Below are 18,425 nucleotides of genomic sequence, written 5' to 3' on the forward strand. Positions count from 1 at the left end.
GAACAGCTCCCTTAGTCGTGTTATATTACTTAACTATATCATATATTATAAATAAAAAAAACCAATATTTTTACCTCAGTATGTTTCTTCTGTAATTTTTTTGTGTGCTGTAACACTCATTTTTTAATTCATTTACCAATCTGTTTACACTGACTGTATAAGATCAGAATCATTCTCGCGTTTCTATCAGCCAGGCAAGTAAAACTCTCTTTCACTTGAAACTGTAACACGTGTCTGCTTGTCTGGGAAAAGTGGATTTTTTAAAATGTGGAGCCCTGTGTTCATTCTCGATTTTTTTTCGTGCTGTAAAGCGGAACAGATGATCAGGTCACGTGCGCTCGGCACTGCTGTTTGCTTTAACTGAGGCGCTACAGTGATCGAGCAGAAAAAGATTGCGACAGCTCGAGAGACGTCTATCCTCTCACTCCAGTCTATATTAAGTTAGGCAATTGTTATTTTGAAGTTTATTGTGCTTGCAATTTCACCCCTCAACCCCCCTGCACCCATCCCGAAAAAACTCATCGGATCTACACGATTCACATAAATTACATATTTTGTTTCAAAACGGCGAATTTCGCCGAAAAGCGACTAGTTTGCAGGTATGAATAACAAAGAATCGTATGCACAGTATCTGATTTGGATCGGTCCTGTACGACTAATACCCAATCCAGCAAAGAATGGGGATCGGCGCATCCCAACCCTAATCCAGTAGTTCCCAACCTGGTTATAATGAGTAAGGCAAAAGGCAAAAAAAAAATGTCAACAAATAAATGGTCTGATTTCTTTCTGAATGCAATGTAGATAGACTTATACAATTGATTTATTTTGAAGTATTATGCTGAAATGTATGAGCAACAAACTATAAAATCTAAATTAAATTATAGGTTGTTTACCACAACTGCTCAATATTTGAAACTATAACAGAAGGAGATAGTTGGGTGTTGCCACAGGCATTCATATATACTTGACAATAGCAAAAGAAAATAAACGAAAGAAAATCATGGCAGAGTATAAGGAGATGAAAGATGAAAATAGAAGAATTAAACATGGCCAAATTACTGAACATTGTAGAGTATCTGATAGGGGCCACATATAAATGGTCACGTGAACAGCCTCAAAAATTTTTTTTTTATATATACACATATATAACACACACTTGAACAGAAATTCCATTTTGGGGCACATTCATCGTGAACGTAGCTTTGATTTCACACAGATAGATAATTTCTGGTGCCATTGTAAATTGCTGAGCCATTTAAAACGCTTTCCACAAAAAGAACAAGTATAGGGTCTCACTTCTGCGTGACATTTTATGTGTATCTGTAAGTGTGATGGCAAAAGAAATTTCTTTTTACACTGGTCACAATTAAATCGCCTTCCTCCAGAGTGAATGAGCAGGTCATTTCTTGAATTGCTCCTTTTCGTAAATCTCTTGTCACACTCAGATCTTTTTGGTTTCTTTCTAGAATGAGTTTGCAAGTTACATTTCAGGTCATTTCTTAAATCGTGCCTTTTTGTAATCCTCTTGTCACACTCAGATCTTTGTAATTTCTTTCTAGAATGAGTTTGCAAATGCAATTTCAGATCTCTATGATATTTGAAAGTACTCTCACACCATAGACACTTGTAAGGCCTCTCTCCAGTATGAACCCTTGAGTGAATGTCAAGGTTTCCTTTAACCGTGAAACTCTTTCCACACTGAAGACATGTGTAAGGCTTCTCTCCAGTGTGAATTCTTGTGTGAATCTCAAGGTTTGCTTTTTTTTTAAAAGTCTTTCCACAGTGATGGCACATGAAAGGCTTCTCTCCGAGGTGAATTTCTACATGGTTCTTGAGGTGGTTCTTGTCTGTAAAACTTCTACCACACTGATGACATATAAAACAGTTATCTTTTGAGTGGATCTTCATGTGGTAATCAAGGGTTATTGTAAATCTGAAACCCTTCCCACACTGACCACATACAAACGGCTTCTCTCCAGTGTGAATTGACATGTGCTTATTAAGGGTTCCTTTATGTGTAAAACTCTTTTCACAATGAGGGCATTTGTAAGGCTTCTCTCCAGTGTGAATTCTTGTGTGGCAGTTAAGGCTTGCTTTTTGAGAAAAACTTTTTCCACACTCTTGACACGTGTAAGGGCTCTCTCCAGTGTGAACTCTCATATGGACTTTCAAGTTTCCCTTTCGAATAAAACTTTTCCCACACTGTTGGCATGTGTAAGGGTTCTCTCCAGTGTGAATTCTCATGTGATCTTTAAGGGTTCCTTTTTGAGTGAAACTTTTTCCACATTGTTGGCAGGTGAATGGGGTCACTTTAAAGTGAATTCTCATATGGACTTTCAGGTTTCCTTTTTGAGTAAAACTTTTCCCACACTGTTGGCATGTGAAAGGGCTCTCTTTAGTGTGAACTCGCATGTGGGATTTAAGACTACCTTTTTGAGCAAAACTTTTTCCACATTGCTGGCAAGTAAATGGCTTCTCTCCTGTGTGAATTCTCATGTGAACTTGAAGGTTTTTATGTTTTATGAAACTCTTTCCACAATGTTCACAGGTGATATAACTTCCAGTTTCTGTATTTTTAGCTCTTTTTCGTGACAAAGTATTTTCATTCTGTGAGCAACTCAAGGATTTTTCTCCAGGTATTAAATCATGTTTCGCATACAGATCTTTGACTTCCTTTTTAGCGTCCTCTAGACTCTCCTCTTTTAGTGCCATCAGATCTAAGGAAAAAATAGTAAAAAAAGAGAAATAACCAAATAACCCCAGTTTAATGGCACAAAGCCACAATTCAAAACATTTAGATGTATAAAGCATATGAAAAAACATGTACACTAGATCATATATACATTCGCTATTCACTAATGCCGGGGACACACTTAACGACTAGCTGAAACATTCTAAGACTGAACTGACTCACAGACTGTTTCCAACTGCAGCAGATTTTAAACACCGACTGAACGTAACTGTCTTTGACTCGGCTTGTTTGGGCATGATCAGTCGTAAGTATCAAATTATATTCATAATCGGCCTTACAGTCGTTAAGTGTGTCCCCGGCTCTTGTCAAAAAGAAAACCATTTGATTTAGAAGAACTAGTCAGGTATAGTTTAATCTCAAATCTGCCATTTATGTCTAATATATTAGACAAATATTGTCCTCTCAACTGTGTTCAGTTTGGCAGAAACACAGTAATTAAAGAATTTCAGTCAGAATTTAGGCCCCATCATGACACTGTGCATATATAAGTTACAAATTACCAGCTTTATCTCTTTTCTAATGGTATTAGAAATTTCGACGTCAGACCACAACATTATCTTGTAGTGGTTCAACGAATCACAAAATTCACGGTTCGGATTAGATTACGGTTTTTGAGTCACGGATCAGATAATTTTTCGGATCAGCAAGAAAACAAATTGTGGGGATGGGGGATTTGAGTAAACTTTGCTTTCCATTTATTACTTAAAGGAGCTGTTCATTTCAAATACTTATATCACTGACAACAGTAGTCCGGCCAGGATATTGTCATTTAAAAAGTGAAGTTGCAGCCCTCAACTGATGTTGTCATGTTGTGTTTTGGTCTGATGCGTCAACCTCCACCTATCTACCAATCACAAAGTCAGTAGTGTTGCGGCATCCGGGTTGCCAGTTACCACTGCTCTAGTTACCACAGCTGCAGCTACAAACGTGTCGGAATCGGATTAAAAAAAAGTCTAACGTTGCAAATCAGATAAACTGATAAACTCATTAACCTGTTATGAATCCGAAATACTTCGTGACAAAATCCGAAATAAAACAAGGATCTGTATAGGAGATGCCTTTGAAAGATGGAGACGAGTTCCTGGACAGGTAAGATTCATCTATGTTTCGCTAACTTGTACTTGATTTACATGGACATTTCAAATATTCATGACAGTCGAACAAAGTTATGCACGTTCGTGCAAAGTAACGTTACGTTAGCTCATATTGAGGAGGTGGATCATCGAATTGGAAGCACTATAGGCGCAATTCCACGGTAAAATAACTTTTTCTAACGTCCATAACACCAATGAAAAGCACATTGTAGCCTATGATGTGAATAATTTGTCCCACTTCGAACATTTTGTAGTCTACTTGTTTATCATGCAAGTTCTACAGCCAAAAATAATAGAATGACATGTAATCTTTCACTACAGCTGGTCGCTTTCACTTATAGTGTGAGCTAAATGAATAGCTGTATCTTTGATATCGATTACACACACTGACTGAGGCTTGTGCTTGTACTTACGTTAATGACAGATACCTACTGTTAGTATACTAACAGCTACTGTTCTAACAATGTACTGTCACATACGAGCGTACATCTTTACTATTATATTTGGCTGATCGCCATTAGTAAATTTTTGCGACATATAATTACTTTGCAAAACATCTCTCATTTGAAGCATAAACATAATTAACAGGAAAAAAAACTTAGCCTACTGTGTAGGACTCGTCACTTGCCATTGGAAGTTTCTGTAGCAGCATAAGTTCCTGCTGTATCCTGCAGCCTATCTGGCAACCTCGAGTCAGGGAGGAGGGAGAGGGGATACACCGCTCTACAGTAATTTGAAAGTGATTGCAGTACCAGTTTTGGCCACAATCCTACATACTGCTCCTTTAAAGCGCACTTTATGTACTCCAAGACCCAAGCAAAAACTACTCGCCTAAGTAAGAGTTCAAACATTATAAAGGCAAGTGACCAGTTAGTAAAAAATAAGAACAAATACACTAATTACAAGCATAGATAAATACATATATAATAAGTTCCAAATAAAGTAAGGTCTAACTGTAATAATCATTTCAGGTACAAAAATGTAATAATTAAGCGTAAAATAACACACTATGTTCACTGTATAAATTTAATATATTAATCTTTATTAGAGCTGTGTTTTGTTGTTTAGTTAACATTAAGGACATACAGACAACAGCGGCTAGTTAAAGGTTGCTGTCACTTCAAGACCCAATGCACCGATCCAAACAACTGGCTAGGTTTACGAGAATACTTACTGAGACGGGTATTTTGACAACTTTGTGTGTGTCCATCCAAATGCAAGGAGACGGGAAAGAAGGATCAATTCTGAAAAGCGCCTCTCTCTGTGTGCACTGTCTGACAACTACCACTGTGTGTAAATGAAAAGACGTCTCATTACAACAAAGTATGGAGTGCCACATGGCTATGTATTAGGTACTATGCTTTTCTCCTTGTATATGTTTCCCATGAGGGACATTATCATTAGTTTTCATTGTAATGACAATGATATTCATATTTCGTCACAACCCCAAGTTAACAGAGTGTTTTAATGCTATTAAAGAAGTGATACTTGTCAGAGCCAATACCCTTGTGGGGAGTGCTCCGACATGTAGTGGGGTTGCACTTCGGGGCGATCCAAGACAGGATCAGGAAAGGTGCATGAACCTTTTCTGATCCTTTCCCCCTCTCTCTTTCACTTCGCTTCCTTTATTTCATTTATCTGTACTGTCTCACTTAATAAAGGCAAAAACACCCAAAAAATCCTAAAATGAAAAAGACTTGTCTTGGCATCAAAAGACTTATTTGATGTACAATTTAATTTTGTCCTTATGTTAAATTTTTTTTTTTTTATATATGGTGATGAGATTCCCCATAAAGGAAAGTACTTAAGGAAGTCGATGACTGCATTGTCTAAAGCTTTGTTCACACTCTTGGTTTGTTCAGTTTTTTGTTGTTGTTTTTTTTTGTCCTGGTTCATTAAGCATTCAAAAAGCTTTAAAACCTAAGGCTAAAAAATAAAAGTAATAAGGATAAAGTCACAACCTGATTAAACAGCTTTTATGAATGTTTTGTGACAAAGCTTGCGAACATTCAAAACAATGCTGTGTCCTTGGCTACATGCTCTTGTTGTATGTGTGTTCATGTGGTGGCATTTATACCAGCTAAGAACTCACTAAGAGCTTATAAGTTGTGTAAAGAAGTCAAAACAAGCAAGAAGTAGGCGATTTAGATGCCTGTACTGAACTGCCCTTTTTAGGATCACATCTTGTGACATTAGCCTACATTGTTTTTTTTTTGGTTTACTTGTTCAGATGGCAGCGTTCACACTTATTCAATTGGACCATGGAACATGGCCCAGGACCAGGTTTGGGAACCCACATTTCAACTGTTTGGCCAGTGCGAGCCTGAGCTAACAACGTGCGTGTGGGGACAATAGCCTTGGACCTCAAGCTGCGAGGCAAAAATCGAGCTCCGTTTCCACTTTTGGGCCAGTAGCCCTACCCTAAAACCCGCTCTTAACACGCCTCTATAATGCAACATCACACAATAGCTGACTGAAATATACTTAAAAAGACACACATTCTTATTCAGTCACGGATGCCTCCATTTGTGATCACAGGAATGCACAAAACAACTCCATAAGGCTCAAGTTCAAAGGCTTACCCATTTATAAAAATAAAAATTTTCCAAAAAATTATGTGATCTGAAGGGGTCTAAGCAATCTTTCCCATCTCACTATACAGTTATTCTTTCAGCCGGAGCATCAGAGGGAGCTCAGAGACAGAAAAGAGGAGTTATACCAGTTATACAAGTTAACCGAAGTATATGATATTTATGATATTTGCAAATGCACAAGTCCGGTATCAATAAAGGCACAGGGAAAAGACAGATGAAACATGAAATCATTAAAATCATATATGATTTGACTAAGTTCTTCAAGCTGTCTCTGGTATTCTCCATAATCATATGATAGAGCTGCACGATTTAAGATAAATTGAGAATCACATTTTTTGTGTTCTAAATAGAGAATGATTCTGAATAGATACAATAGCATGTATTTACTAGAGGTTCTGAATTTTTTTTAATTTCTTCAGTTTATTTAAAACATGTTTAATTTATTTGATTTTTTTTTTATTGTTTAATAAATGATTTAATGACTCGCTCATAGACTTCACTTGTTCCATTACTGATGAATCAGGTTTTTTGAACAAATCTCTTGAATGAATCAAAGACAGTTTGTTTTAAAAGTAACTTATAACCACCAGCTAGTTTAATGATTATCTGTGATCATTTGAATGACTGTAACAGAAATAATGATATTATGTGTTTGAAAAGCCAGTTTGTGAAGCCGTTTCATATCTTAACATGACAACTGTTCTCTCTGGATCAGCGGCATCACAAACTCAGATTTGAATGTTTGCTGCGATCGTACTTGTCAAAGATTAAAAGACATAGCCGAATCCTTGTTATTCAGGAATAAGATTGCGTGGGTGTTTGAATCGAGATTGAATCGAATCATTGATAGAGATTGCTCTATCAAATGTGTATTATCGCAATGGTTAGCATAAGTAGTAGCCTTTAGCTTTGCTTCTAAATATACATCTGCCGCATAGGGTGAACAGAATCCCTATCGAATCGCAATCGGAAGTTATTTTCAAACACTAGCTGCAGTTGAAATTGAGTTTTGAGCTAAAAATTTATTTAAATATCTTGAACGTTAGCTTGAAGCTGGTAGCCTGATATGAAAAGATTGGAAATGAGCAGCAGTGTTAACCATATGTAAATTAAATTAGTTGTTGCACACATCCCTAATCCAAACAATGTCTTAAGGTGTGGTAACCATAGTATAAGCAGAATAATTGACTCCGGTATAGGGCTGCACGATTAATCGTTAAAAGATCGCAATCTCGATTCAACCCCCCATGCGATCTTAATCCTGCATTTCTACGATTCTGCCAATGATATTCAACAAGATAACGCGCTAAAGGTGGAATGGATCGCACTTCGGTTCTGCGGTTCGGCACGCATGTGATTCGCGGATTAACTACATTTACATTTAATCATTTAGCGGACGCTTTTATCAAAAGCGACTTACAATTGCTATATGTCAGAGGTCGCACGCCTCTGGAGCAACTAGAGGTTAAGTGTCTTGCTCAGGGACACATTGGTGTCTCACAGTGGATTCGAACCCGGGTCTCTCACACCAAAGGCATGTGTCTTATCCACTGCGCCATCACCACCCCGCTAACTGCTAAATATAACCATCATAGAGTGAAAGTTTATCATTTGGACGTGTATTGTCTTGCCAATTTACACATTCAAACAATTTTAATCACAGAGGCGCGTGTCACACAGCGCACAAATTCAGAATTGATTCCTCTTTCGCGTTTCCTTGCCCTTGAACGGACACAAACACAAAATTGTCAAAATACCTGTCTAAATGGACGTCTCAACAACTATTCTCTCATTTATGTCATAAGTGAACAGTTGAGAAAGAAATGGATGTTTGTCATTTTTTCCCAGTCTGTGCAGTCGGTCTTAAAGTGACAGAACACACTTACTATATACATACACTGTTTTTTGTGTTATTGATATTAATAAAACAACAAAATACAGCTTTAACAAAGATGAAACTATATTTAATTTATACAGTGAACAAATAGTGTTATTTTACATTTAGGGTTAATTTCTGTACCTGAATACTACTGTTAGACTTTGTAAACTCTATTTAGTATTCATCTCTGCTTGTAATTTGTGTATTTGTTTTTTTTTATTAATCACTGTTCACTTGTTTTAAATAATGAGTGAACTTTATCAGTTAGTTTATTAGTTTTTAATGTAGCTATCGAAAAACTTCAAGTGAGCTTTAAGTAATAAATGAAAAGCAAAGTTATATTATAAAACTTATCTCAATTAAAAACTTATCCTAAACTACAGTATTAGATGTAACTGCTAAATCACAAAGTACCAGCGGCTAGACGAAACAAACTTATATAAAAGCAATATCCAAAACTGTCTGTGCTGGCAAGGAAATACCTCTCTATCACTGTTACAAGTCCCCCATCAGAAAGGGTTTTTAGCACAACATGCCTGCGTTCCTCCCTGAAACCTCAAAATGTTGGTAGGTTAGTGTTCTTGGCCAAGAACCTTTAAGGTTCTGTGCCAATTGGAGCAATAAGCACAGCTTCTGTTTACTTATTTTTATTTATTAGATGTTAATGTTGTCTTATGTTCAACAACATAAAGCTTTAAAATGATTCACTTTAAGGGGTCTAAAATAAAGAAAAGAGAATTTTTTTTGTTACTCCTGCACTTTATTATACTGAATGACCTGTGTTTTTTGTTGTTGTTTTTTTTTGTACTTGAGTGCAGTAAATTTTGGTTGAAAAATAGAGGACGCATGAAAGAACCCAGATGCGTTCTTGATATCGAGAATGCACCGAATGCAGACTTGATAATCAAACCATTAAAAAATTCAGAAGAAACTGCGTACAGGAAGCCTGACTGATGTACGGAAGCCTGTAAGCTTTAAGCTTCTTGTACTCACTTAAGAGATTTCCGCTACAAGCTTGCAAATACCTGACAGCTCAGTAAAGTAAAATTTGTCAGCTAATTTTGCTTAATTTTAATAAACCTAAAGAAAGCCTGCAGTATTTTTAGTGGCATATTAAAGAGTCTTAACATTGACAAAGTAATAAGGTAACCCATAGGCTACTCATTTTCATACATGCAGTACAACAGCGTTCACTGTATTTTTTTTTTTTAATTAAACATTTATAGATGACTATCTCACTGCCACACATATATTTTTCAATCTTATTTCTTTTTAAAAGTTAGTATTTCCAGGAGTAAAGGGCACACATGGGTTATCGAACAATCAGCCTAGATACAAAGTCGAATTTACAACACTGGTTTGTAGAAAAAAAAAACACTGATAGACAATAAATTTAAAGTTTATCACTTTCACAGTTTCAAGATTTTGTTAGGTACTGATGCATAATTAAGTGATATAAATTAATGGTTTTCAATGTTTTCTGTTTAAAAGTAGACATTGGGTTTAAAGGGCCCCTATTATGGTATTTTAAATGTTCCTATTTTTGTTTTGGGAGTCCCCAAAAACAGTTTTACATGCATGCAAGGACAAAAAACAGATTCATTGTCTTATAATATGCCTTTATTTTTACCTGATTTGCTCAACGAGTCCCGAATGATTCATTCAACGATTCATTTTCCCAAACACCTCCTTTGCGTAACGCTAATCTGCGGTGATTGGTAAGATGACCCAGTCAGTTGTGATTAGTATACTGTGTGCAGAGTTTATCGGAAATGGAACGCCCACCACCATTAATGGATTATGGCTTGTCAAGTGTTGAAATTGTATACAGTGTATGAACAGACATGGCATCAATTTTGTCTTATCAATTCGAAGCCATAGTCCGAAGAGGAAACGTCCAGAGATGCTGATGAACCAGAAAGTCAATTACAAACACGACTGGAGCAGGACCTTTCTCAATGGTAAGTGTCAATGTAGCATACCGCAGCTTTGCCAGTTGGTGCTGGGGCTACTTAGGTCGGAGTGTCCATGTTGTCATTCCGTGCTGCGTAGTAACATGAATACGCCAGGCGTTTCCAGATCCGACAGTACAATATACTGGCTTTTGAACCCCTATTGACTGAATCTGGAAACATGACAGGCAATCGCTTCATCCTTTGGTGGTCTGTCATACTTTCACGTGTGTCTTCACGCGCAATAATTGGGCACGGCCAATAGTCTAATGTTTCGTCTTGACGTCACTACGAAACAGCTAATGACTCGTTTGAAAAACTTTGCAGGATGTTTTCATTTACTTAGATCTATGTTACACACTACAGGAAAGGTAATTTTCAAAAATCCATAATAGGGGCCCTCTAATTTTACTCTGTATCTCAAAAAAATATTTTGTTTATGCTACTTATGTATTATTTATCTTAGTTGGGCATTCATTATGTCATGCATTAAATTAAGTAGGATCTTCTCTCGTGCACCTGAAGGCACCATTAGTATGTGTCTGGTCATAGCCGCCACAATTTGAATAAAACCACTTTAATAAGGACACTCAAACATTCTTCAAATTCTGCAAATTTCTGTAGAGCTGGCCATTTTAAAGGACAATTCCGGCCAAAAAAGAATCTAGGGCTAAATAACACATGGGTACCGAGTCGACCGTTCTCTGGGATGCGTTTTCATGATAATCGAATGTACCCAGTTTTAACGTTAATTTTAGTTTAACCACAGATTAGCTTATAACGCTAGTGTATGGATCATCAAATAAGTAAAAATAAAAATCGCTAGTTAATACCACTAACAATGCTCAAAATACCCCAACACTAACACGGTAGCATAATGAGGGTCTCTACCTGCAAACCGAAGCATTGAGAACTTTGTAAGTGAACAGAGAGTTTAATAAGGAGATACTTTAATAAGACAGTACACTTCGCGTGTATAGGCAGGAGTAGGGCTGGGCGATAAAACGATAAGAATAATTATCACGATATAATTTCTCGATAAAACGATGTCAAGAGTTCGATAAATGTTCGATAATGTTTATGCGCCAAAAGCGGAACGAAACTCATTTGAACCGCACGCCACACGGACCAGTTATCCGCTCGGCTCAAAGTCCAAACGGCAGCGCAGCGCGAGCTCACTAGAGCAGACGCGTTTACTCAGATCGTCTCACTCACGAGATCCAGTGAGAAGTGCTTGAATTCAACAAAGAACACAAATGTCCAGTTTAAACAAGTTTAAAGGCAGATGAAACAGCGCTGACAAACAGGAGAAATACTGTGCGCAACGATACAGAAAGCTTTTCCGTCTAAAAATTCCCATCATTTACCATTGATTTACACTAACTTTAGCCTAGTAATATTAACTGCACCATGAAATGTGGGATATACATATTGAATTGTATTATATTATTAATGTAGACAATGTATTAAATGACTAATGGAATATAATTACAGCATTTAATAATGTATTTAGGCTACTGTTTTTCATACAAATACCATAGAAACCATAATGTAACCTACATATTGCCATGATAGTGAGGTGCTATAGGCTATGCCTGGTTTTATCTGTGGTTATCATGATCTAAATGCATGATACTGGATGACCAATGGTTAATTTTAATAAAACTCAAAGAGTCAGAATATTACATTTTACCAAATAAATTGACTGTTTTTGTTAATGAACATAAATTTAACATAGTAGTATTAGCTTGAGTTAGGATGCAGATTTTCTGTCAACTCACTGTCAAATATGCGTTTCGAGACAAAACATGTAATATTAATATTGCAGCCTGCACTGCAAACTGTGCTGAAGATACGTGCCACCAAAGTCAGGCAACAAAAACCTGTTTCAAGACATGAAACAATATCCCCCATTAGTACATGCAGAAACTAAGAAATATATTTTTCTATTCAGGTGTTTATTTTGTTAAGGAAAAATGACAAGTGTTTGTCATGATATGTTCTGAGTAGTTTAAAACCACAATTAACACTCTGATTTTCTACAACTTTCACTTAGGAGCAAAAATCTGCCTTTCAACTTGAAAGAAATAAAGATTTGACATTTATCGTGATAATTATCGATATCGACTGATATAAAAAAATTATCGTGGTAATTTTTTTTGGCCATATCGCCCAGCCATCTTTGGAAAACAGTCTCGACCAGTCGAACCACGAACGCTCTGCTACGTGAGCTGAACTGTGACTATCGACCAGCACGACGATGCCCCATACACTAGCGTTATAAACTAATCTGTGGTTAAACTAAAACTAACGTTAAAACTGGGTACATTCGATTATCATGAAAATGCATCCCAGAGAACGGCCGACTCGGTACCCATGTGTTATTTAGCCCTAGTTTCATTTTTGACCGGAATTGTCCTTTAAACAAGGATCAAAGCTCAGCTTTGAGAATGAAACCAACCTGTTTGTTCCTCAGTTTCTTCTTGTTTCACACTGAATGTTTCTTCAATCTTCATTTCTTCACTCTCTTCTTTAATAAACGCCATCTTAATAACAGCGTGCCTCAGTTGCTTCACCAGTTTTTCTGTGTGTTTAGACATAATGTCATGTTTAAGATGAGAATAATCAACAGAAATAAAATAAATCCAAACTAAATCTCTGGGTGCGTCTCAATCAACTCTAGATCAGTTCACAGGTAAGAGAGTAAGTCAGAGTAACTTAGTTAATGGCCTTAAATGGCCCCATTAAAAAAAACTAAAAAGCACTACAAAGTAATAATAATAATAAAAAATAAATAAATTAAATTAAAAAAAAAATATATATATATATATATATATATATATATATATATATAGAGAGAGAGAGAGAGAGAGAGAGAGAGAGAGAGAGAGTTCATATCATATGCTTTACATTTGGCATTTATCGATTTGTAGATTATATTTTAACAGAATACAGTATTAGGAAAATATCTGAAGTTGGTTATCAAAAGTTCTCATTACACGTCTCGTCATAAGAGATACATCTTTATTTCCCAATTCAGAGTTATACGCAGCATTTGCTTCAATTGACTCCTGAGTTTCAAAAAGCTCTGTTTCTCTCATCTCTACTTGTCAGCGAGGGATTCATGAAATAAGGAGCCTGTTTTGTAAGCCATGTGCAGATGGATTTATCTACAAATAACAACCTTCTTTAATGATATATAAAGCATTATAATGTTACATTCAATAGATAAATAACTTTGAATCTCTTGTAAAAAACGATTATAAAATTGAGTGAACAGTTTGTATCAATCTAAACCGTTTAAATAACTAAAATACAAACCTTTCTTCAGCCGAATTACATCCTATGCAGTGGTGACAGTAGGTGACATGCAATATGCACACAGGATGCAATGCGCTAAAAAAAACTTTTATTTTGGCGCGGCCATATGACGTCACAAGTCGGCGCCGCGCCAAAATAAAAGTTTTTTTAGCGCATTGCATCCTGTGTGCATATTGCATGTCACCTACTGTGCTGTTATACAGTGAAATTGCCTATTTTAATTAACTATTGAAATATAAATTTGTATTAATTAAAAGGAAATTAAAACACTTTCCATGTAGATCCGTGTGTGTTTAGCATCACACGCCTGGACAGGACATGTCATACAAACACAGACAAATCATCCTAAAAAATAAAAACTTTATTTGAGGTTAAAAATTTAACTGTAGTATATTGAGTAAGAAATAGAGAAAGACATTATAGACCATTTTAAAACAACCTGCCCAACCATGTAAAATGTATTGAGCTCTTTATGATGTAGCCAAGTCAAGAGCATTCTGTGGATATAACCATACCCAAAGATGTAGTTTGTAAAAAAAGTATTTATTTAAAATATAAATACTGTGTAACAATATACATTATACACAATATAACATTCAACAAGGATGTGTTTAATTGATCAAAAGTGATAGTAAAGAATAAATCGTTAGATTTTTCAAGATTGTGTCAGATGGGGAAATGTAAAGTGGGTTGAGGGATAGTATGGCTACTTTGTCATTTGTGTGGGTTTGATTTCGATTGCAGTGAGATCCTGCGTGCATTGTTTTGTGTGTAAAAATATGGAGCACGTGTGATGGATGTTTATTATGAGCACGTGTGGTTGCTATTGTTTTGTCGGAAGCCTACTGTGGGTGTGGTATGTAATGGACTACTACAGGTGATCCCTATTGACTGAATAGCTGCCACACCTCCCGATCATCATAATTATGAACTCACAGCTCTATAAAACGTGACTGAAACTTACCATGGGCGCTGTCCGGACACTGATCTCTCTCTTCCCAACGCGGGTGCTCATCGGCTGGCAAACGGCACGATCGATCGACGACACGAGTATACAACGCACGCAAGTATTCCCAGAAAGGGACGTTCTTTTTCTTCCTCTCGTAATCCATCGCTTGATGCTGATGGTCTAGCGCTCGCTGCAGCCGCTTCTGCTGAGGACCTTTTTTTTTTTTCTTGTTGATTCCTTCTAGGACGGAAAGCCACTTAGCCACGCCGGAACCAGGCCGCCTGCCAAACGACTCGGGAGAGTGGGAGAGAAAAGGCGAAAGTTCCATCCGGGACAGGAAAGTAGTTTTTCTGCACTGGCCCATGAATGAGTTTAAGCTCTGCTGCTTTTTGTTTTGTTTTGTTTTGTTCTGATGCCCGCAATCTCTCTTGTTTGAGTCGGAGGAGTCCCGCTGCCGGTGGCGAAGACGTTACTTCCGGGATCCCCTGCTCTGACACGTCTGCATCTGGCCACGCCTCCAGGGAACCCCGGTGCCTCGCGATCGTCACACTTCCGGCCTGGGTTGACTGAAACAGTCGGCTTAAAGAGCAGTTTGGACAATTGTTGTTTGGGAACAGATTTGATTCCATTGTAAAACATTGTTTATTTATTTATTGTGGGGAGAACTGCCCTAGTTTTTACTGAGTAAACTAACAAAATAAATTGGTTTTAAGGTTTCTAAAAACATCTGTCTGGCTCTAGTTCCTGGGATTCCGTTGTGTAGAGGGTTATTTCTGACAATTGTAAAAATTAAGATTAACAAATTAATCTTTTTCCTAGATTAAAAAGTTTGTCGAGAAACTAAATTTATTACAATTTTATATTTCAATAGTTTATGCCTGGATTGAGATTTGGAGGACAATCTCCTAGATGCTCCCACCTGCATCATGAACTTTCAAAATATTTTCAGTGGTTGCACAAACCACGCACTTATTACAAACTATGTTATTAATTTACTGTCACCAGGTGGGACAATTGCTATTATAAAGAGTGACTGAGCTTCTTTCTCCAAGACATCCACTGTGTTTGGAAGCTCCATGAGGGAGGCCTTGGTCCTAAATAGTTTCTCAATGTGTTGAGTTAAGTCATAGGCTTCTTGGGAGGGACGACAAAGACCACCTGCCTTAAAGGGATACTCCACTTTTTTTGGAAATAGGCTCATTTTACAACTCCCCCAGAGTTAAACTGTTGAGTTTTACCGTTTTTGAATCCATTCAGCCGATCTCCGGTTCTGGCGGTACCACTTTTAGCATAGCTTAGCATACATCATTGAATTGGACAAGACCATTAGCATTTCTCAAAAATAAAATGACCAAAGAGTTTCGATATTTTTCCTATTTAAAACTTCACTCTTCTGTAGTTGCATCGTGCACTAAGACCGACGGAAAATGTAAAGTTGTGATTTTCTAGGCTGATATGGCTAGGAACTATACTCTCATTCCTGCGTAATAATCAAGAAACTTTACTGCCGTACCATGAGTGCAACAGGCGTAATGATATGACGAGCTGGGGACTATTTTCAGGCGCTGCGTCATATCATTACGCCTGTTGCACTCATGGTACGGCAGTAAAGTTTCTTGATTATTACGCAGGAATGAGAGTATAGTTCCTAGCCATATCAGCCTAGAAAATCACAACTTTACATTTTTCGTCTGTCTTAGTGCACGATGTTACTACAGAAGAGTCAAGTTTTAAATAGGAAAAATATCGAAACTCTTTGGTCATTTTTTTTTGAGAAATGCTAATGGTCTTGTCCACTTCAATGATGTATGCTAAGCTATGCTAAAAGTGGTACCGCCAGAACCGGAGATAGGCTGAATGGATTCAAAAACGGTAAAACTCAACAGTTTAACTCTGGGGGAGTTGTAAAATTAGCCTATTTCCAAAAAAAGTGGAGTATCCCTTTAAGCTCTTTTAATTTAACAGTTTTGTATTTTCCACAGATGCTGGCAAATATGCTGACTTTGTGAACAATGTAGCCTGCAAGATGGAAGAGAATACATTTCTCAGTTTTTATGAGGTCAGGTGCTGTTCTGTTCTCCACCATTAGCTGTTCCACTCTGACTGATGGAGTGACATTTTGATCCACTGTGTCAAGGAAATCTGCCAAAAAGTTACACTCTTAAAAGAAATGGTTCTATTTAGAACCAGAAATGGTTCTATCACCTGCTTCATAAATGGAACTCCTTAAAAAGAACCCCAAATGGTTCTTTGAATCTAAGTTAGATTGTTCTATAAAGAACCATTTAAGGGTTCTTTATTATTAAACAAGTTAATTATTATTGAATAAGAAAATATAACCAATCCAGAAAGTTTAAGTTTAAATTTATGCAATTGATTATACAAAAATATTAGTGTCATATTTAAAATTGCACCTCTGTATACTCTGTATTAGACAGCAAAACTTTTTAAATTACATTCAACAATTTAGTTTGAATTATTTAATTTTAGCATTTTCAATTTGCAATAATCATACATAAGCTTGTTTATGTACTGTATGTACATATACAGTACTTAACTTTTACATGTATCTCTGAAATAAGAAAAAAACAAATCATTTTTGATATTTGACAATGCAGATTAGGGCCGTAGCTAGAGAATCCGGGGGCCCCCTGAAAAAATATTAATGTGGGGCCCCCCACCAGCCTCCACCAATATATTGTATGCATACTCATACTGTATATTGTATGCGCACATGTAAATGTATAGGGTTTTCTTACAAAATAACAAAGCAGATAACAAATAAATGTAAATAAAGGTTTTAAATGAACATCAGCAGAAGCAAAATACACAAATATAACATTAGATATAAAAGCAAATAAATAGCAAACACTAAAACAAATTTTCCTTCAGTAATGAACATTGAAAGAAACTATGAAAATTATACAAATCATTATTATATGTATATCGGTTTGCTTGATCTTTAACCTTTGATGACCTTACACGTCACTTCACCTAGGATAAACCAAAATCCTATTGTCAGAACTTTTTGTTGGCAAAGTCACTGATTATGTCTTTGAAGTCCAGCTGTCTGCTTAGGTGGCTTTCAATTGAAAGTCGGGCAAGGCTATTAAACCTCTCTTGAGTTTGGGTAGACCTGAGATAGTTTTTGACAAGTTTCAACTTGCTGAAAGCCCTTTCTGCACCAGAAACAGAGACAGGTAGAGTGCCGAAGATGCACACTGCAACGCACACTTCTCCAAAAATGCTCTGGAGCTGCATCCTGTAGACTGAATTCAGCAGGTCGAGAGGAGACTGACAGTCTGCAAACGTTGCATTATACACAGACTTAAGATGCCTCACTTCATTCTCAAAGCCTGCTGTAAGATCCTCTGTATATTTGCTCACTAATGAGTGACAAGCTGGGTGAATCTGATCTTCTTCTAAATCTTTTAACTTTGATTGCAGAAAACTCTTCATATATCTTTGCAGTGGTTTGGAAGCGGGTATCCAAGGCAGAGATTATATTATCCAATGAGACAAAGAACACATTGTTCCGAAACCAAATTTCTGTCTCCTGTTGGTTTGCATCCTCTGAACTCTGACACTCATCTGCAAACTTCTTTCTCCTTCTCTTGTGGCGGACTGGAAACCCCCTGAGAACATCCATAGCTTCTATGATGAGGGAAGCTTCTGCAAAAAGATTATCCCACGAGTTTCGAAAAACTCCCATCTCTTCTTTCAGTGCCTGTATGTTGTCTATTTCAACTTCCATAGAAATTCTCCCTGATTGCAGAATTAGGTTTCTGTCTTCAATAGACTGCAGGATTTTCTTCCATACAGTGAGAAGAACTATGGCTTTGAAGGACATGAAGTACTGTTTTAGACCACTGGCCTCTGACCTA

The 18,425-nt window shown here is 36.9% G+C and overlaps 1 protein-coding gene and 1 long non-coding RNA gene across 3 annotated transcripts in view; one reads left to right on the forward strand and one right to left on the reverse strand.

Annotated features, from left to right (window-relative positions):
- Nucleotides 1–18,425, forward strand: part of LOC143742560 (uncharacterized) — an 83,130-nt gene that overhangs the window by 38,320 nt on the left and 26,385 nt on the right. The window lies entirely within an intron of this gene.
- Nucleotides 780–15,048, reverse strand: LOC143742443 (uncharacterized). 2 transcript variants are annotated; one of them, XM_077235300.1, is made up of 3 exons: nucleotides 14,557–15,048; nucleotides 12,733–12,855; nucleotides 780–2,717 (listed from the first exon to the last, which is right to left on the reverse strand). In XM_077235300.1, exons 1-3 carry the CDS (start codon nucleotides 14,903–14,905, stop codon nucleotides 1,186–1,188), a joined length of 2,004 nt encoding a protein of 667 aa, XP_077091415.1. In that variant the 5' UTR covers nucleotides 14,906–15,048; the 3' UTR covers nucleotides 780–1,185. The 2 variants fall into 2 exon arrangements, with proteins under 2 accessions (XP_077091415.1, XP_077091416.1); XM_077235301.1 differs by lacking the exon at nucleotides 14,557–15,048 and adding an exon at nucleotides 13,593–13,669.

This window comes from Siphateles boraxobius, unplaced genomic scaffold, assembly GCF_051911475.1.
Source record: "Siphateles boraxobius isolate OS27281-9 unplaced genomic scaffold, OSU_SipBor_1 19, whole genome shotgun sequence".
Taxonomy (NCBI): Eukaryota; Metazoa; Chordata; class Actinopteri; order Cypriniformes; family Leuciscidae; genus Siphateles; species Siphateles boraxobius.

Excerpts from the sequence above, each read along its gene's own strand:
- LOC143742443 (XM_077235300.1), bottom strand. The coding sequence starts at position 14,905 with ATGGGCCAGTGCAGAAAAACTACTTTCCTGTCCCGGATGGAACTTTCG. Across the intron at positions 12,856-14,556 it reads GTGTCCGGACAGCGCCCATG|AAAAACTGGTGAAGCAACTG; the intron begins GTAAGTTTCAGT and ends CTAAACACACAG. Across the intron at positions 2,718-12,732 it reads AGAAACTGAGGAACAAACAG|ATCTGATGGCACTAAAAGAG; the intron begins GTTGGTTTCATT and ends TTTTTTCCTTAG.